This window comes from Thunnus maccoyii, chromosome 1 (assembly GCF_910596095.1).
Source record: "Thunnus maccoyii chromosome 1, fThuMac1.1, whole genome shotgun sequence".
Taxonomy (NCBI): Eukaryota; Metazoa; Chordata; class Actinopteri; order Scombriformes; family Scombridae; genus Thunnus; species Thunnus maccoyii.
In genome coordinates, this window is record NC_056533.1 from 14112346 (window position 1) to 14130919 (window position 18574).

Here is an 18574-nt window from a genome sequence, read left to right on the forward strand (position 1 = left end):
ATCTGCGTGGAAGTTTCAACAGGGCAAGAAAAACACATCCAAAAACATTAAATATAAGTTGTTCATTTAATATAAGGCAACGAAAGAAATCACATCATACAAACAGGTTACACAGAAACCCCAAAAACCATTATCAAAAATGTATCATTTAGGCTACAAGTAATTTAAACCCCGATCCCCGCCTACCCCTGATGAAACAACTGTCAAGCTAAATATTATAAAGTGCTTTCTCTTTTTTTGTATGCAATAATCACCAAGGCAGGATGTATAGGCAAAGTCATTACAGTTTTCTGAACATGAATCTAACAGACCTTTCAGGCACTAACAAGCCTTTCAATCACTTAAAACATCTGTTTCCTCACACAAGCCATTCACAGCAGTCACAATTAACCCATACTGTTAAGAATCTGTTGATCAATAGAGTTCCCTTGCTTGGTAAATTTGATATTAAAATGTAAAAAAAAGCATCCAGCAGTTGGGTCCCTGCTCAACGCTGGTACGTCAGCATGTTTCTCTTTCTATGGGGCAGTCAGTTCTTCCCTCTGAAGAGAAAAGGAAGGAAAAAGTTAATCATTCTGTAGTTTGTTTGTTTCATTGAATACCAATAACAGATAACTGTCATTTAGATGGGATTTATAATGCATACTGCATTTTACTACAGTGAATGAGCAGTAACACATCCCAAATCCATGCCACAGTTCTCCAGAATTAACTGCAAGCAACAGCATGCAGATGGCAACATAAACACGTTGGTGACTGCATGACGGATGGAGTATTAGGAGTTTTGATTCCCGTTGGTTGGAACAGACGGAGGGTTTTAGAAAGCAGAAAGGGATAAAACAAACTGCAGAAATAAAGAGATGATGTTAAAGGTATTCCAGGGCCAGAGGTTTAACACAAGTCCACATTGTAGCATGGCTGAGAAGTTCCACAAACACATCAGAGGATTATTTTCAATCAACTAGGGACACCTAGTGGCCAGCTGATGTAGAACACTGCACTGTCCAAACTTTAAGGTCCTTTATTAGGTCTTTGTATTTAAATCATTTGTGTCATTGAATATCACATTGACCCTGGAAAACAGACGTTAAAATGTCAAAGGAAAAAGGGGATAAAAAGAAGCTGGTGAGAAGATAAGGCACTGCAGTAAGCGACACTGTAACATGGCAGGAGAGATGCAGGGATAGGTTCTGGTTTTGAGGGAAGCAAACCTGGCAGCAAAGGTTCCCTGGATGAGTCCAAGACCTGGTGAAGATGAAGCCAGGTCAGAATTATATTTTATCTTTATCCGCCTCTTTTTCTTAGTCTCTCTCATACACGCAAGCAAGCAAGCACGCACGCACACGCACGCAATTCATAGGTTTTGATTAGGTTCATGCCTGTGAATTGGTGCTGTATGTAAACCTGCAGTGATTTGCAGCTCAACTGAGATAAAACATCAAAGTTAACATTCAGTATGTTGTTCTTAACAGTCTCATCTACAATTATGTAACTTTGACATGTTCACTGTGATGGATTACCAGTCTAAAAGGAAGTTTCTTTCTGTACAAGCAACAATTATCACAAATGGTTGCCTGGAGGGTACATAGATGGTTTGGATTAAGATAAACTGTACAAAATTTAAAGTAAACAACTATTTGGCGGTCCTATTCTTACGTAGAAAAGAAGATCTAGGCTTCTGTTAAAAATCAGACGATAGGTGTTGTTATTCTCCAATGCTCCAATATTAAGTTAATTTGAAAGCAAACTCAATTCCTGTTCTCTATCATATCGGATTTGCTTTGTTTCCTTTGTGGAACATAAAGGGAACATACACACACACCAGACAAAGGAACATGTAAATGACAAATGTCTTTCCATTGCTGTACATTCAGCTCCTTATAGATAGCGCAGTATTGACAGATTGATTGATAGATTTGGTCAATATACATCTATAGTGGGTGACTCATAGCCATCTCTGAATTGTTAGCCTCAGTAGACTTGCAATGACAGGGTAGTAATGCTGTACTGTTTTCTCAGCATCTCTAGTTGTGGAGAGCTGAGTGATGAAAGGTTTATGTAAAATGTGGGTTAGATTAAAGAGGATTTGAAATACAACTTAAGGCCCAGCAATAAAAGTCAGGAAATAAACTTCACATTAAAAATTGTGACTGCAGGTTCTATTCCATATTTTCTTAAAATGACTCAAAATATTTAGAATATCTCATATATGTGGACCATGCAGCAAGTAAAACACAGCAGCAAGTTTTATGTTTTTACAGACACTAATTTTCCTCAACAGGACCAGTAAAGGGGCAGAGAAAAGTGCCTGGAATAACATCCATTGATGCTACCTTTCAACACAGGGACTAGTTTTCTTATAAGAGCCTCAGGTGGTCTTGTATGACTAGCTTTCTCTCAGTGCATTGGATGACAAACCAGGAACAACACAAGTTATTTAACTGTAGCTACAAGGCAGAGGTTTTTAGTGTTTAGTGTGTTGTTTCTGCAGACCAAGAGAAACTTGCTGTATGTGAATAGTAAGCTATTTTGTGGAGGCAAATAATGAAGCAGAGTTGATCGTCGCTTTTTTTTGCTGAACAGATAAGATGCTTATTTTATTATGTTACACACAGGCAGATTGGCACTAAAGCATGTTAGCCTTTTATATATATATATTAGTAATGTAAATATTCAGTATTAGTGTCTGGCAGTGAGCATTTGTCTTGGCATTAAGTCTTGTAGTTTTTGACAGAGCACTGTGTTAAATGAACTGGTGGTGACAAGTTTTTAATCACTGATACAAAAGGAAAGCACTTCAGAAATACTGTCACAGCTATCAATCAAACCTGTACAGAATTGTTTTGAATACTCTTCCTGTTCCTCTCACCTCATAGGTGGTTCCTGCCCAGAACTGCTTCATTTCTCCCCTGCACCCCGCCACCACGGCCGAGGTTATCAGGGTGAAGGGCACCAGGTAGAGCAGAGCAGGCTGGCCCATCCCTGACAGCAGCATCACAGCAAATGTTGTTATCATTCCCAGCAGATAGGCTACAGGAAATAGGACACAGACAGACATAATTTACAGATACAATCAGATCTTGAATCCAGAGACAACTAGTGGTTGGCAAAACAGATAGACACTTTTCACTGAGCAGAAGTATTAGAGACTCATTAAAGAGCTTTTGATACACATGTGAAACCAAAAACACTAGCATGTATAAGGTAATGTTACAAAAAGAAGTCTAAAGTATGAAGTATGGAGTTCAGCCTGAAGAGTGAATGAAGAAGAGCAAAAACTTCTAGCAAGTTCAGATGAGATAAAACTAATATGGACATGGGAATGTTTTAGAAATATTTCTAACATATGAAAAAATGACTGTATACTGTACATTTTTGTATGTTTCAATTATTCAATTATTATTCCTTTTTCCAAAGACGCAAGTCAAATGACTCTGGTCAAGATGCCATGTTTACATGTGATACTAGAAGGTTACAGCATATGAATAGCAAAATGCTTCTAGTTGAGCTGTGAGGTACCAATGCAGCAGCTGAGGAAGTAGATCTTCTTGCTGCTGTGGATCCAAACGTCAAACCTGCTGCAGTAGGCCACCAGGAGACCTGTTGGACCAATGAGGAAGCGGCAATGAGGGTGAGTCATACATCACACTACGAGATCCATTATTTGTCTGTCTCAGTTCAGATGGTGCTGCCATTTTGTCTTCTGCTTTTTAAAAATAGTTGGTTTTATTTGTAATTCAAAATGAAAGCAACACAAACTAAAATTAGGAAAGAAGTTATCAAAAGTAGAAAGTAACTTAAACTAGTAACATTTCATCCAGCCTGAATTCTTCTCCGTAATCATAAATGACACATTACTTCTATTCTTTTTTTTTTATTCTTGTGTTTTGACTTCATTTGTTCAAACCATGTGTTTAGTATTTTCTTTCTTTTACCTCCATCGACTCGTATGTGTTTGTTCATTGTAGTCAAACTGACTGGCAACTATCAAACCACTGTTGTCTGTATTGAACATATTTACCAGGGATGTTTTAGGTGAAGACTGACAACACTTAAACCTCACCTGGAACAATGATATCTCCATAACCCAGAATGGAGAACTGCATCCCGCACAGGTTCTGAGCCCAAGCTGAGAACCGTGGGACACGCATCACCACAGGCAGCTGTGGAAAGAAAACATAATGACAAAGTGTGACAGCAGCATTACATGTATTAATGCAGTGGCTTACATTGACTCAATCTGACTGCAATCTCTTCATTTCATATGCCTTTCTCAAAGCTTTAACAAATACTGTATATTGATGTCATTTGCTTTTGAAGCCTTTGCTCTATTTTTTTTTTTTTTAACTCCCATCTGATTGCCATCTTTGGCTTTTCCAGTATGACAGAATCTGTGTGGACAGTAAGGAGGCAGGTGATGAGCGAACTCAACTGGAGCGAAGCTACAAATCACCAGAGAGGAAACAACTATCATCAGACAAGAGAGACAACTCTCAGATCGCCTGGTTGTTATAATCATTGGTCTAATAGCAAGTTCATCACCATTTAGGGTGTCAGTAAACAATGGTGGCAACAACAACTTCAAGTATGTTTTTCACTCTGTTCAGTCTTGAGGTAAACAACACACATACTAATTCTAAAACAATGTCTTACTCAACTGAAATGATAATACAGAAACATTCCCTAAACAAACAAAACTTAAAAAACACTGAAGCCAAAAGCCGTTTTTACAACAATGCAACAATAATAAATACACTACTCATAACTACTGTGTTCAAAATCCAAACGAGTGACTTATCAGCACCCACCACCTGAAAAATCATGTGAGCCTACATGTGTGTTTCTGTGGCTTGCTTCACATTTCCCTTTTATGAAAGGGTTATGTAAAAAAAATGCTTCCTCAAGCCTTGTTTTTAGAGGGAGATTGATATCCGTGGAGGAAAAATGTAATATAAATGAACAGGAACAGGATGTGCAGCCAGAAAAGAAATGTGGGAACACACCTGAACCTTGTAGATTCTTATATTCCTTTTCAGTTCACAGAATGCATTTTTACTTGTCACAAACTATACAGCATTTTTGTTAGTCTGTCAAATGTGTGTTCTTCTGCCAAATTTTGAGAATAAATCGTTAATGTTTGGATGGTCCATGTGTGTCACATTATAAAGAATATTATATGAAACAATAGTAAAGCCCAACATTTTATCTGGGAGCAGTTAAAGAAACTTTAGGAAAGTAGATTCTACTCATGAGATACTTTCCCCAGCCTGAGATGAAGCATCAGTACAAGGAGTAGATGGATAACAAGGCAAACCTTACTTTCTCAGAGGGAGCCTGGGGTTCAGCTGGGACTTCCACCATGTTACCTTGCGTCTACGACAGAGCCCACCCCACCCCAGCGCACAGTTAGTCAACCAGTCCATCATTCCACTCGGGATCAAACAACAAGCAGTGCAGATCAGCCAGGATGTTAATAAAGCCAGTACAAACTTGATGGGGAATTCCACCAAGCTTAGGTTTTAGCTTGCTGTTTGGAGCTTGAGTGAGAAAATTTATTTATTCACAGAGTGATGTTTCAGTCTTCATCCTCCTTATCCAGTAAACCATTTTCATTTTTCAATGTTTTGAGCTACGAGCAAAGAAAACAATCCCAGGGTAGTATGAAAATAAATGTTTACAGAAAACTTTAGGGGCAATGATGATAATAAAATTTGTCTTAAATCTAGATATTTAAACTAATATAAGTAAGTTACTGTCCATTAGGTTTTTCCAACCATTTCAAAAACACCTACAAAGACAATTTGGTGGAGTTCCCCCTGAAGGTAGGAAGCAATGCAGGGAGACTTACCTTTTCTCCAGATGCATCTGGGCCCAGAGCAACCTGCACCATGATGCTGACTCCGTTCTGTTGAGAGATGCCAAACATTTATATTACAGTGTGTCCTCATCCTGACAGTTTATAAAACCACGATGCATAGTTGTGTGTATGTTTCCCTTTGCAGCTCATCATTTTTCTTACTCAAAGCTTTCATGCATCAGTGTAATATCTCTGCTGGCTGCCAACATACTTTAAACTTGCAGATGACGAAAGACTCTAATATTAAGGAGTGGCGTAATATGATCATAAAAAATGTCACTGATGTTTAAACAGAGTAATGCATCTCATACCTTGGTGAAGAAAGGAGTGATGAAAACGAAGAAGACGTCATATACAAGCAGGAGGCTCAGAAGAATCACACAGATCTATGAAGTAATGGGGGAAAAACAGATTGTACTCAATTCAAGAACTACAAAAATATATTTCATCGTTACTGCAAATGTAGGCACTGCTTTATAATTATCACATTAATGGATGCCTGTACAGGAGTCTGTCTAATGGCAGTAAATGTAAAAAAAAAATACACTTTAATGAATATAAGTGACACTAAAAGAACTCTTCATGCCTAACAAAGCACAAGGGATATGTGCCTTCAGGCAAGCAAAGAGGTGCTGTGATGAGGTACCTTGAAATTGGACAGTGAAATGGTCTTCATGAAGTTGAGGCAGAAAGCAATGCCGAGCAGATCCTGCAAGATCCAGATCCATCTACAGGACACAAACAAAGCTTACAAAATTTACAAAATTAATCCTGACAATGTTTTCAGACAGGAGTATCAACCAATACTGTCAACTTGTTACCACTTAAATTTATCAATGTTAGTTATTTCTTAAAACCAGACACAGACTTTTAGTAGACCTGAGGACTTGGTGAGTTTGTGGTACAAATAGGAGGTGCATCAAGTTACACATATGAGTGATAATTCTGATCATGACACAAAGCCTACAGCTGCACAAATATATATCAAATGGATTTTAGAGCCCCGGTGGATTTTGTTAGAATTTTTACATGTTCATGAACTGCATCAGTTTTCACAGAGAAACTTAAAGATGTGCTTGTCAATAACGTCAGCAAGGCGCTTCGTATGTTTTTGACTTTCACATACATAAACTCACACTAAGCTGTCGGAATAACAGAATAACAATGAAAACAAGTTATGTTAAGGACATTGTGACATGGAGGCTGAGAATATCACCTCCTGTGTGCTGCGTTAACTGCCAACATCAGTATCACACTGGACATAATCAGTTGTGATAATGAGGTTATTATTTAAGCTGCATTGTTATTTAAGATGTACAAAATACAATACTACTGATACAGTAATCCTTCATGTCTCACAGAACACATCAACTCTGCGTCTTAAAGGGATTCTGAAGTTTGCAAGAAAATATGTTTTCATGAATATATCTCAATTCACACAGCAGCATGCTCCTATATTTATTCAGTAATTGCCTTCACAAGCATGTGTCACCATGTCATCATAAAGAAATGATGTCCTGCATCCTAGAGTGACGGTGATGAGGTGCGCTGATGGGGGAATATAAAATAGCTACAATTACCTTTCTGGACAAGTTGCGTTCTCTGCTGGCTATATAAATGTATTACTTTAGCAAATAAACACTAAAGCAGGCTACTAACGCTAAATTGATAATGTTGTAATCTAGAGCACTGCTGCTGTGATACTGTGACCCATTTACCAGATTGTTTTTACCCATGACAACTTCCTGCTTTACCACCAAAAAAAGTCCCCTGCAGTGGTGGCATGGGTATGTCTGTGTGAAACTGAAATTGCAGTTTTTTTTCTGGGTGTGGTTGAGCATGTGCGCCCTCACAGTACCTCTCTTCATTCCTGTAGACTCCCCAGATCACTGCAATGGTAATGCACACAGCAGCCAGTATGAGAGACCTCACTGAGAAGTTTGAATTTCGGATAGTGAAGCTGGAAAAAAAAAAGACACAAACAAACACACTTAAATAAACAAAACGCTTTCAGGAGATGAGGTTTTCTTGCCAGAGTATGAAGAGGGACAGCGGCAAACATGACTCAGTTTGACGTCTTACCTCCCAGTGGGACAATGCATTTTTTCCATCACTGCATCTAGACAGCTGAACAGCGCGGTGGCAGATGCCAGGCAGAATATAGCGATAATGATGTAAACTGGGGGGGAAAAAAAGGAGAAGAATTCACATCAGCAAAACACCAGATATTTGTACTCCTTTGGAATACATGAGTGCTTTTGTTTGTTTGTTATTTTTTGTCCCGCTCACCGAGGATGTTGTAGAAGTAGTACATGAGGACGAGCATCCCGCACATCAGGGCAACGAAGATAACCACTTTGAGAGGAGAGTACAGGGAAAGCTCTCCACTGTCTGCTTTGTTTTCACCACTTCCTCCCCCTCCGACACTAGTGCTCAACCGGTCTCTGCAACAAACAGCAAAACATTAGAATAGTTTTGTATGTTTTTCCATGTCCTTCATTCCCTATGCTGACACTAATTTGATAAAATGTGTTATAACAGCACTGCAATAAATATAAACTTTAAGAGGGTATATATTGCTATTGATTATGATATTCCATCTACATCCATCACTAGCTATCTTCACAGTGATGTTATCTAGTTGACATTTACACTGCATATCAACAACATTAAAAACCATCCGTCCATCTGTCATCTCTGCTCTAGTTTGAATGTGTCAAACTTTACAGATGTGAGCTTGTATATGTGTAATATCTCACCTCTCACATGCCCCGCTCCAGAAACCCCCCAATGCAACTGTGACAATGGAAATCAGTAGCATGACGGCAATGCTCGGATCAATTCTTGAGTGTAGTGGAGCATAAAGCTTCACCTGCATATTTTCACCAAACACCTGACGACATACACGAACATGAGGATATTTAATTAGCAAATCTGCACCCACATTGACATTCTTGTTGTTTTGTGAGTCATTCTGAGAAAAGCAAAACAGTGGGCAGAATGAATGAAGAATGAGGGGAGGAGGAGGGTATGGGGATAGGCAAGGTTACAGTCAGGTATGGAACAACACTTAATTCAATAGCACCCAAAAAAAAAAAAGTAAAGACAGAAGTGTCTGACCTGCTGTGCTTCCAGGAAGTCCCTGTACCTCATGAGTGCCAGGGGAATATGGACCTTTGCATACTCTGAGTTATTGGCTGATGGAGTGATCTGAAGAGCCGAGTAGCGCAGAAGAGATTTTTATAAATACAGTTGGTTAGACATGGGAAAAAAATAAATCCTAACTAGCTTTTGGTGAGATTTTCATTCATTTTATGCATGGTATATTGTCAAAGAAATATGTAAAAGGTGACACAAATCATGACGAAAAGGAACAAAAAGATTTGTTTTACAGAGAAACAGAAATGGAAAATCTTGACATCCACACCACTGTTCTGCCACTTCCTTATTTCTGAATCACTTCTGCATTAGTATCTTGCATGTCACACTGATTTATCAGTACAGACCAAATAACAAAAAGGATCCTCCATGGGAGCTATGTGACTATTTAAAACACATAAAAATCTCAAATCACATCCCTTTAGTTTTAATCAATTAAAAGAAATATAGATTGATGTAAATGTCCTACCAAAGTTTTGTTGCTGGCAATGAGCAAAGTTGTAGCTCCGAGACTCTGAGCAACCAGAGCTTTCTGGCTGAAATCACACTCCCCCCTCATCACCACCAACGCTTTGCCCATAACCACCTCTGGAGTGACCCCTGAGTCGTCGCACAGAAGAGTGGAGGTCATGTTCACCAGTGAATACTGCAACTGGAAAGTAAAGAGGAAAATTTCATGTAACTTTCTCCATTATAACCTTGGGAAACATATGAGAAGTCACACAGATACTACGTGTTACAGTGCAACAAAATAATTTCATCTACGGTCATCATCATTACTTCTTCATTGTAAATTATATGGTCACCATTTTAATCAAAGTGGTAAATACACCAACCTCCAGGTTGTTAATAAAGGCTGTAAGGTGCTAATAAGTCGTCTCCACTGACAACTAGCTGGCAGGTGACCATATATTGTTACAAAATAGATACAAAACAGAACAAATAGCTTAGAAATTCAGTAACAGTCTGAGAAACTTACAGCAGTATCGAGAGTTTGTGATAGGGGGGTCCAGGAGTGATTGTGGACGATGCAGTACTCCTGATCTGTAACTCCATCTGAAATGTGCAAGATCGCTTCTTGGCAGTTTATCTGTTGGGAGGACAATGTAAAGTGTTGGAAAAAATGTATTAAATAAATATATTAGTCTTATCAGATCAAATGGATGAATCAGACTAACATACTATGCTGACTTAAGGAGGGAACAGAAAGCAGTTGATGAATAGTAGCTGGCCTGACAAACATATGCTGCCTCCCAGTAAGACTAGATTTGTTGCTTTATTTGTGAAAAAGATCAACTTTAAAACCAGGCTAATTTCAATTAATTCAAATTACAGTTTTTTTTCCATCTTCTTGGTTACATATATATACTGTTCCAACATCATCTCAATGACTACATTTGAATATGTAATTAGAACCTGTCACACACCAAGCGCTGTTATTTCACCTGCAAATCAACAAATGCCTGCTTTTTGAGATGTGTTAAGGATCAGAATGACCTAAAGCAATCTTTAAGCTTTTAGGCTGTCTTCTTCTTTGGTGGTTACAGCAAACCAAATAGAGCTGCAACAATTAATGGATTAGTTGCTGACTACTGAATTAATCGCCCACTATTTTGATAATCTATTAATTGTTTTAAGTCATTTTTTAAGAAAAAAAGTACAAATTCTCCGATTCCAGCTTCTAAAATGTGAATATTTTCTGGTTTCTTAAGTCTTCTATATAGTAAACTGAATATCTTTGGGTTGTGGACTGTTGGTCAGACAAATCAAGACATTTGAGTAAGTCACTTTGGGCTTTGGGAAACAGTGATCAACATTTTTCACCATTTTCTGACATTTTATAGACCAAAAAACGAATTGGTTAATCAAGAAAATAATGGACAGATTAATCGATAATGAAAATAGTTTCTTGCAGCCCTAAAACCAAATACTGTCAACCTACAAGCAGTGACAAACACACAACTGTACTGTGATCATAATAGTCTCTTTTTTTTGTTTCCCATCACTTTATTTATAGAAAGCGTCACTTCCAACATGTGTGGCATTAAGACTATAGCAGAAAACAATTAGGTATCATAATGAAGTAAAGATAATTTTGTTGATACAGTCAACATGGTAACAGGACAAATGCTCAAAGTAATAATAATAACTAAATAAATAGAGAGAAAAATAACTTAGCAGAAAAGGTAGGCAATAAAATCAGATATCTCTAAAAAAAATTCTTGGGGCATACAGACTGTATGTGCAAATTTTTTATTGTTTATAAGTTGGATAGACTCAAAATAATTTCTAAATTCAATCAGGAAAAGTTCAAATGATGGGCGAGACCTATGGATTTATGGATGTGAAATTTACCCAGTAAAATGAATAAACTGACTGTTGAACTTTCTGCTTTTGTTTTCATAGTATAGTATTAAATCCATGGCTCCCAGCTTCACTGAATGGTTGGTTTGAGTGTCAAAATAATCAAATCCTGATATAATATACTGACATTCATAAAATAGATGTTTAGTTGTGTCTTCTTTATTTTTTTATAATAAATTTAAAAAAATTAAAAAAAAATCACATTTGTTATTGATATCTACAAATCTTGAGACAGATTTGTCCCATCTATATGGGAGAAGCTGTGTGGTTTCCCACTGAATGTTAAAAGTGATTATAAATAGTTTGTTAAAATGAAGATACATGTCTGACCTCATTCTAACTAGTAGTACAAGTAATAAAAAATACTTCCTTATGACGGTGACGTCAGTGGAAAAACACCGTCCATCAAACCTCAAGCCTGTACTCCCCCCCGTCTTTCCTCTGCCTTTCTCCCGGGGTATGATTTCACTTTTTAAAAGGTTTTATGGTAAATGACAATCACCCTATACTGTTAGGTGCAACTGAGACAACTGTTGGGAAAACTTGTTTTTCATGGCAAACTAAGATTTTTTTTTTTTTGGACTAACAAAGCCAAAGAGATCCTTTAAAATGCTTCACAGGCTTTTATCACACTAATCATTATCTGCAGAAACTCGATAAAAAGACATTGATGTAAGTTGTACCTTTTGTGGGGAGCTCAGAGAAACTCTGTCTTTGACCCACATACAAAACAACCTGTCAAGATTTATTTACTCTCTGCCCGCAGCTCTGATTAATTTGCTTTTACTATTTTGACCAAATTTTACATCCACAAATCCAAATTCTTAAGCAGAAACCCACACTTTTCAGAGATGACTGTCTATATTATATAATACATTTCTTCACTATGTGAATGTACAGACTGGTAAAACGTATAAACGTATAACCACTGTAAGCTTTACAAGATATTTAACTATCTATTGTTTATTACAACCTTAAGTCCTCCTCACACAAGATATAGAAGTCACACGAGATGCTATAAACTTGTTTTAAGTTGTTTCAATAAACCTGTTTTAAAAAACCCTCAAGCTACAGCGTTATACCTGCATAAATACACTAAATTGAATTGAGCAGTTTCGGTAACTTTTTATCAACAGTAACGTCTTCTCAGTGCGTTCATTAGCCTGAACCACACTAGCTAACGGTGCTAAGTGGACGAACATTAGCTAACGTTAGCTCTCCGACAGCAGTCATTTCTCGCGGTGTTTACCGGACAACACATATATTCAGATATTCAGATGATCACAGTCCTTTGACTAAATGCTCCGGGTATCATTTACACAGTTACAGTGCTCACAGCTAACATATTATCGACTTATCAGGCCCGTCACAAGCTAACCTTCAGTTTCAGTCATCAACGTCCGTCCACTTACCTGCGATGTCGAGAAAATAACCGACAAAATGACGATTATGACAGATCTTTCCATTCTGGCAACATCCGCTTTTTTACAGAGTCTGGCAGAATCAACATTAATTCACTTGTATCCGGCACGGAGACACTTTTTTATTCACTATGTTCCTCGTATCTTCATGGCCGTTGTTAAGCTACCAGGCACTTCCTGTGTTGTTCTCTTGACACATGACCGCTGCTGTATGAAGACGACACATGACACGCTGACCCACTGCTTTCTGTTTCACCTCGCAGAGTCTAAACAGCTTCTTCTTATTGGTTTTCAGTGGCCGCTGGTGTCGCATTACCGCCATCTACTGAATTTAAACTAAAAAATCTGACTAAATAAAATAATCCTTTCCTACCCATTTCCCACTCTTCATAATGCACTTACAATGTAAGCAATGGGGGCCAAAATCCACAAGCCTCTTCTGTGCAAAGATGTTGAAGTTTACCTGAAGCTGAAAATATATTTAGTGCCAAAATCCCTCTTTTTGTTACTATACTTCCATTGCATGGGAAACACTGTCAGAGGAAACACAAATAGGGAATTTGATGCTAGAAAGACTGTAAATGTGGCAGATATCCACTTGATATGACTAAATCAGACTGCTGAAGCCTCATATAAGCTTCAACTTTTAAATGCGTTTTTGCACAAAATGACTGTGTGGACACACTGTGGATCTTGTCCTCCATCACTTACATTGAAAGCACATTTGAAGGAGATCTTTTACAAGAGGAATGATTACAGCGAGGAAAACCTCTTTCACTGTTCATATGGGCACCTGACTGTGACAGACTAGAAAAATTATGAACCTATCCTTTAAGTAGAAGTACATGGAGTGTTTTGTTAACACTCCTATGAAGACATTTTATATGATTACAACTGTTTTGATATATTGTCATTCATTCTTTTTATACACCAAAGTTATGAATGCTTCACAAGTGGAGTTATAGTTGCTGCCAAATACATTAATAAATACTTACAAATGTCCTCATAGCTACAATTACATTTTAGTGGTTTATAAGCCATTTAGACCAGGATCATGGCCATCTTCTTTTCACATGTCCTGGAGATGCCATCCTGATCTGGTCCTTCTGCTGTCCAAGGTGACAAGTCATCAGAGTCCCTTCTTTGGACCAGACTTGTTTGTTTTTATGTGTTTCTGCTTCTCTCTCTCTTCCTCCTCTCCTTCACTCTCATGACATTCTCGTCTGTGTCTGTCTCCCCTCTTTATCCTATTTTCCTTCTCTCCTGTCATTCTCTGTCTTTCCCTCTCTTTGTCGCCTCTTTTTCTCCTGTCTTTCTCTCTCCTCCTTCTCTGCTCTTTTTACCCCATCCCAGCTCTGTCTTTCAATGTCCTCACTTTTCTTATTTCTCTACTTCCTTTCTCTCCTCCTTCCTCCTCTTTCTCTTCTTCTGACCAGTTTGTTCAGATGGTATGTTTATGAAATATATACGCATAAGCACATTTCTGACACACTTGTGGTCTTCATGTAAACATGTACTGTATGTCTATGACATTTTAAGTAATGTTGCAGTATGTGTGTCACTGTTGCATAAATATTGACCTGAATGTGTGTATGATGGAAGACAGTTATATCCAGACCAACAGTGGACTCACAGATTCACAGACCAGCTTGTTTCAGTCCTTGAAACTTTTAATTTTGGAAACCGGTAATACAAGAAAGCATTTTTGTTTGCTTGTGAGGATTATAAAGCATTTGTTTTATAACTATTCAAGCTTATTAAAGACATTATTTAGCTGATTTTGCATGGACATGGGCCACATCTGCTCTTGTCGCTTCATCCTGTATAGTTAAACAGAAATATAAATGATTACAGTTGAGATATGAGATGTAGAGACTTAAGATTTAGACTTTAGGACTGCTGATGCAAACATTCACACAATCGCTCCTCCACCAAATGTGTGAGTTGGATGCATGTCTCTGCATCAGCTCAGGATTAATTGGCCGGTTTCACACACATCGATGCAAGTGCAACGTCGCACTCCAAGTTATCCCAGCATTTGCCACCTGTAAACACCAAAAATCACAGAATTAATTTAGTGGTACAGAAACCAACACTTAAACTGTCTAATGAGGCCAAGCTCAAATCACTACACAGACAGACAGAGACACAGATGAGATACAGACTTTTTCTAAGCAACAGTTATAGGTCAAACTTGTTGACCGTCATCACACCACCAGTATGATGTTCTCCACACTCAGCCATTGAGAAATATTAACTGTTTTACAACATGTATTGTAGACTAATTAAACTGAATGCATCAGTATTTTAGCAGGTTTCACATTACAGAGAAGTAAGCTTAATGTGAACTGAAGACAAATCTGATAAAAAAAATAAAAGAAAAATGTATTGCCGTCAAGTGACTTGATAAATCTGATTCGAAAGAGTTAGTCTAAACAGCATGTGCTTTATTTATTACTGTCTCTATTATTCAACACTCATGATTTTACAGTGAAAAATTTACAAAAATTGAAGGACACATTTTTCAGCACACCTGCCCTTCGTCAGTTAACCTTTCACTCTTAAGCTTCATAACATGTTGTGATTTACCTCCATAATTAATCTGGATACAGTTCTGAGTGGGACTATCAGGTTGACCACCACACCATTCTTGGAAGTTGAAACGTGTACCATCAATCCAGTACCAAGCGTTTACCTAGACAACAGGATACAATATATGTCTCCAGTTAGATAATGTAGAGTAGAATACTTTATTCATCAGTGTAATGATAAATTACCTCTTGGCAATCTGAGCCTCCAATCCATGTGTTTTTATTGTCTGCAGCATGGTCCTCTATAATGCTCTGAATCTTATGGTACTCCTCAATGCTGTGTATCGATGCAAGGTTTGCGTCCATGGACCGACAGCTTGACTAAGGTGAAGATAAGCAGACATACAGACTAAGTGACATTGCAAGAAGACAAATACTACAAGGAATACACCAATTTAGAGGGAGATGACAATTTACTTGTGCAAGTCAACACTGCCAGAATTTTAGAATTATTTTAATCCATCCTGATTACCTGGGCCTTCGCCCAAGTCAAGGATCTTGGAACAAAGTGGAAACAGCGACCTTCATAATAATCCCACTGGTTAGGACAAGGCCCTCCTTCATTGATGGTTACAGTCCTGTTGATAGACAGCACTTCAGAGCTGTCTGTTGAGGACAAAGAAGAGGAAAAGGTAATGTATCAGTATGATTTCAAAGTTCTGAGAAGCACATTGTACAGTATTTCCTTTGGAATGACACACACAAAGCCTAAACACTCACTATTTGCTCTAGTCAGAACCATCATGGTGAAAATAAGGAGCGATGTGGTCAGCATCCTTGGGGTGAAGATGACGCAGATGTCAAAGATGATGATTACCTTCAAAAGGGAAAAACATATAAATTGAAAATAATCACAAGAGAGCTGATGTGTACAGGAGAGATGTGGTGGCTGTGACAAGGATGAAGGAGACAAGATGATGATGAGGAGAAGCAGAAAAAAGAGGAGGAGAAGGGAGAAAGTTGCAAACCTGCAGGAAAAGATATCTTCTCTTCTTTCTTGGCAGTGTCAACCTGTGGACTCGTCTTCCTATGGAGATACTGAACGAGAGAAAGACCAACTCTTATATACAGTTACCTATCTTATGTAACATTATTTAATATATTCATTGATTTTACTGACTAAACCAAATCAACAAATCAAAGGGCACCCCAAAAAACAGCTGTTTTAACAGCAAATATTGTTTGAAAGTGAATCCCGGCAGCCTCCCACATGATCATTACCAGTAAGGGCTATTTACACTTATGCTGTGATGCAAGCAGATAATTTATAATTTACTCCATTAAAATGTGACTGACACAATATTAGTTAGATAATAAATGCTTAGATCTGGTGATACTCTTAAAAGATGAATTTTATTCAAATTAAATATACATATTGTAACAGACCTGTTGTAAGAAACAGTGACTGCTTTTGAATTTAAAGCATTTCGTTTTGCTACGTCTACATGTTTTATATTACTGTATCATTTTGCATGTATTTGAAATCTTTGAAAATATGATACATAAATTATTTTGCAGAAGAGAATCAGCTGGATGCAGGCCTTTTAAACACAAGACTTTTTGACTTGTCACAGTAGGAGTAAAAACTAAAATGAATAAAGGCTAAATTCTATTCAGCTGCTCCACTTTCAGGGTCCTGTTTATTGTGTATGCTGGCTCGATGTTTGACCCTATATTTAAGATTAGGTATAAAAGAAATCAATCAGAAATCCAGAGCTGTTCTGACCTATGAACATCTGCCATGAGATGGTGTTCAGGCATGGGGGTGAGAGATGTGTATTAATGGCAATGAGCTTATAAAAATATACCCTTTCACCAAAAATGTAATATTTTGACAGATGTTGTGCTCAAGGCAAAAGAGAACACATGCTCTCTCCACAAAAACTGCGGTCCTCACAACACACAGACAAAGGAAAATTGGGGCTTTGAAACAAAGATGATTTGGGTTTGTCAAAACCAACAGTTTATAACATTAAAAAAAGAATTGACCTTTAATGTGACTGCATCAATGCCTGAACACTCGCTCTAACCACTGGAGGGCGAACTGCGCCAGCTTTAGTGAGAGTTAATATACTAAAAGCCATACATGCTTACATATGGCCAATATGACGATTTTGTATCAAGTAAATAAACTATTTTCCATCAGTGTACAACATCAAACTAAGACAAGGAAGACTACAGGGCACAAAATATCAACAAAGCAGTTGTGTTTGCACCCTCATTCATGAGCAGGGGAGCATTGCAGACACGAGATGCCATCAGGTGGATGTAGAGTACTAAAGCAGTGCACACACACCGTATAAAGCCATACACCTTTCCTGTTACTATGCTCCACTGAATTACACAAACCCAAAGTAAATAGCACCAGAAAATGTTCTCTGACCTATCAAAGACCTTCTGACCAGCTGAACAAATCATGACAAAGTGTGTAAATATATAATAATATAAAAGCAGCTGTGTCAGCAAAAAAAATGTCCTGTTGTATAAATTTGTTATTTTTTTAATAAAATAATATTTTAAATCATTTTTTTCAATAAAGTTTAAAGCCCCAACAACAGGTAGCATATAGCATATACTCTTATGTATATCTCTAGAGATTCTTTCATTGGAGCCCAACATATGAAAAACAACTGAGTAACCTGTCATCACTTTAAGTGACTCATGTTTGACTATTTATAGGTAAGATTTGAACAACAATATCGTTCAGTTTCAGCAGTATTTCTGTTGGTCTCAATTAATGTATTGAGTGAATGGTAATAGATTCATGTTAATACCCAGTTCGTTTTTACATTCATAATTACGTTGTAGAATAAATTTTAAAATTTTGCAAATTTTGTTTGTCATTGTTTCGGTTTTATCGCTGCAATACTGTTTTTGTTAACTGTCACTGCTCTCATCAGCATAGTTTTCAATAGCAGTAGGCATCTGTTTTCAACAAACAAAGCTCTAAAATCCCACCAAACAAAAGTCATACTAAGTTAGCAACTTGCTAATGAGGACACAGTGGAGCATTGAGCTGCAAAAAATCCAGATATTTCCCTCAAGAGCAAAAACAAGTAATTTTGAATGTTGCTCCATATGTGCTGAATCTGTAACAAACTGTCTGCCATCAACTTTTATACAGTGATGTTGTCTTGACAGCCTGTTGAGCTGCCCCCAAAGTGACCAAAAAACTAAATAAA

General features: G+C 37.6%; 2 protein-coding genes across 3 annotated transcripts; both read right to left on the reverse strand.

Moving 5' to 3' along the window:
• Nucleotides 1-47: 47 nt before the first annotated feature.
• zgc:123258 (uncharacterized protein LOC641502 homolog) lies at nt 48-13070 on the reverse strand. Of its 2 annotated transcripts, XM_042414929.1 has the most exons (17): nt 12793-13070; nt 9996-10106; nt 9486-9668; nt 8978-9067; nt 8617-8750; nt 8147-8301; nt 7940-8036; nt 7716-7817; nt 6504-6585; nt 6169-6243; nt 5849-5905; nt 5320-5373; nt 4064-4163; nt 3520-3600; nt 2870-3030; nt 1212-1245; nt 48-542 (listed from the first exon to the last, which is right to left on the reverse strand). In XM_042414929.1, exons 1-17 carry the CDS (start codon nt 12844-12846, stop codon nt 502-504), a joined length of 1611 nt encoding a protein of 536 aa, XP_042270863.1. In that variant the 5' UTR covers nt 12847-13070; the 3' UTR covers nt 48-501. The 2 variants fall into 2 exon arrangements, with proteins under 2 accessions (XP_042270863.1, XP_042270872.1); XM_042414938.1 differs by lacking the exon at nt 1212-1245 and having other exon boundaries at nt 12793-13068.
• A 1705-nt stretch (nt 13071-14775) lies between these two features.
• Nucleotides 14776-16657, reverse strand: LOC121896641 (type-2 ice-structuring protein-like). The gene is made up of 6 exons (XM_042410543.1): nt 16361-16657; nt 16107-16209; nt 15865-15998; nt 15579-15713; nt 15391-15496; nt 14776-14846 (listed from the first exon to the last, which is right to left on the reverse strand). Exons 2-6 carry the CDS (start codon nt 16165-16167, stop codon nt 14776-14778), a joined length of 507 nt encoding a protein of 168 aa, XP_042266477.1. The 5' UTR covers nt 16168-16209; nt 16361-16657.
• Between the last annotated feature and the right edge of the window lie 1917 nt (nt 16658-18574).

Excerpts from the sequence above, each read along its gene's own strand:
- zgc:123258 (XM_042414929.1), bottom strand. The coding sequence starts at position 12,846 with ATGGAAAGATCTGTCATAATCGTCATTTTGTCGGTTATTTTCTCGACA. Across the intron at positions 1,246-2,869 it reads GGGCAGGAACCACCTATGAG|GTCTTGGACTCATCCAGGGA; the intron begins GTGAGAGGAACA and ends CATCTTCACCAG. Across the intron at positions 543-1,211 it reads CAGGGAACCTTTGCTGCCAG|AGGGAAGAACTGACTGCCCC; the intron begins GTTTGCTTCCCT and ends TTTTCTCTTCAG.
- LOC121896641 (XM_042410543.1), bottom strand. The coding sequence starts at position 16,167 with ATGCTGACCACATCGCTCCTTATTTTCACCATGATGGTTCTGACTAGA. Across the intron at positions 15,497-15,578 it reads GAGGCTCAGATTGCCAAGAG|GTAAACGCTTGGTACTGGAT; the intron begins GTAATTTATCAT and ends CCTGTTGTCTAG. Across the intron at positions 14,847-15,390 it reads TATCCAGATTAATTATGGAG|GTGGCAAATGCTGGGATAAC; the intron begins GTAAATCACAAC and ends TGGTGTTTACAG.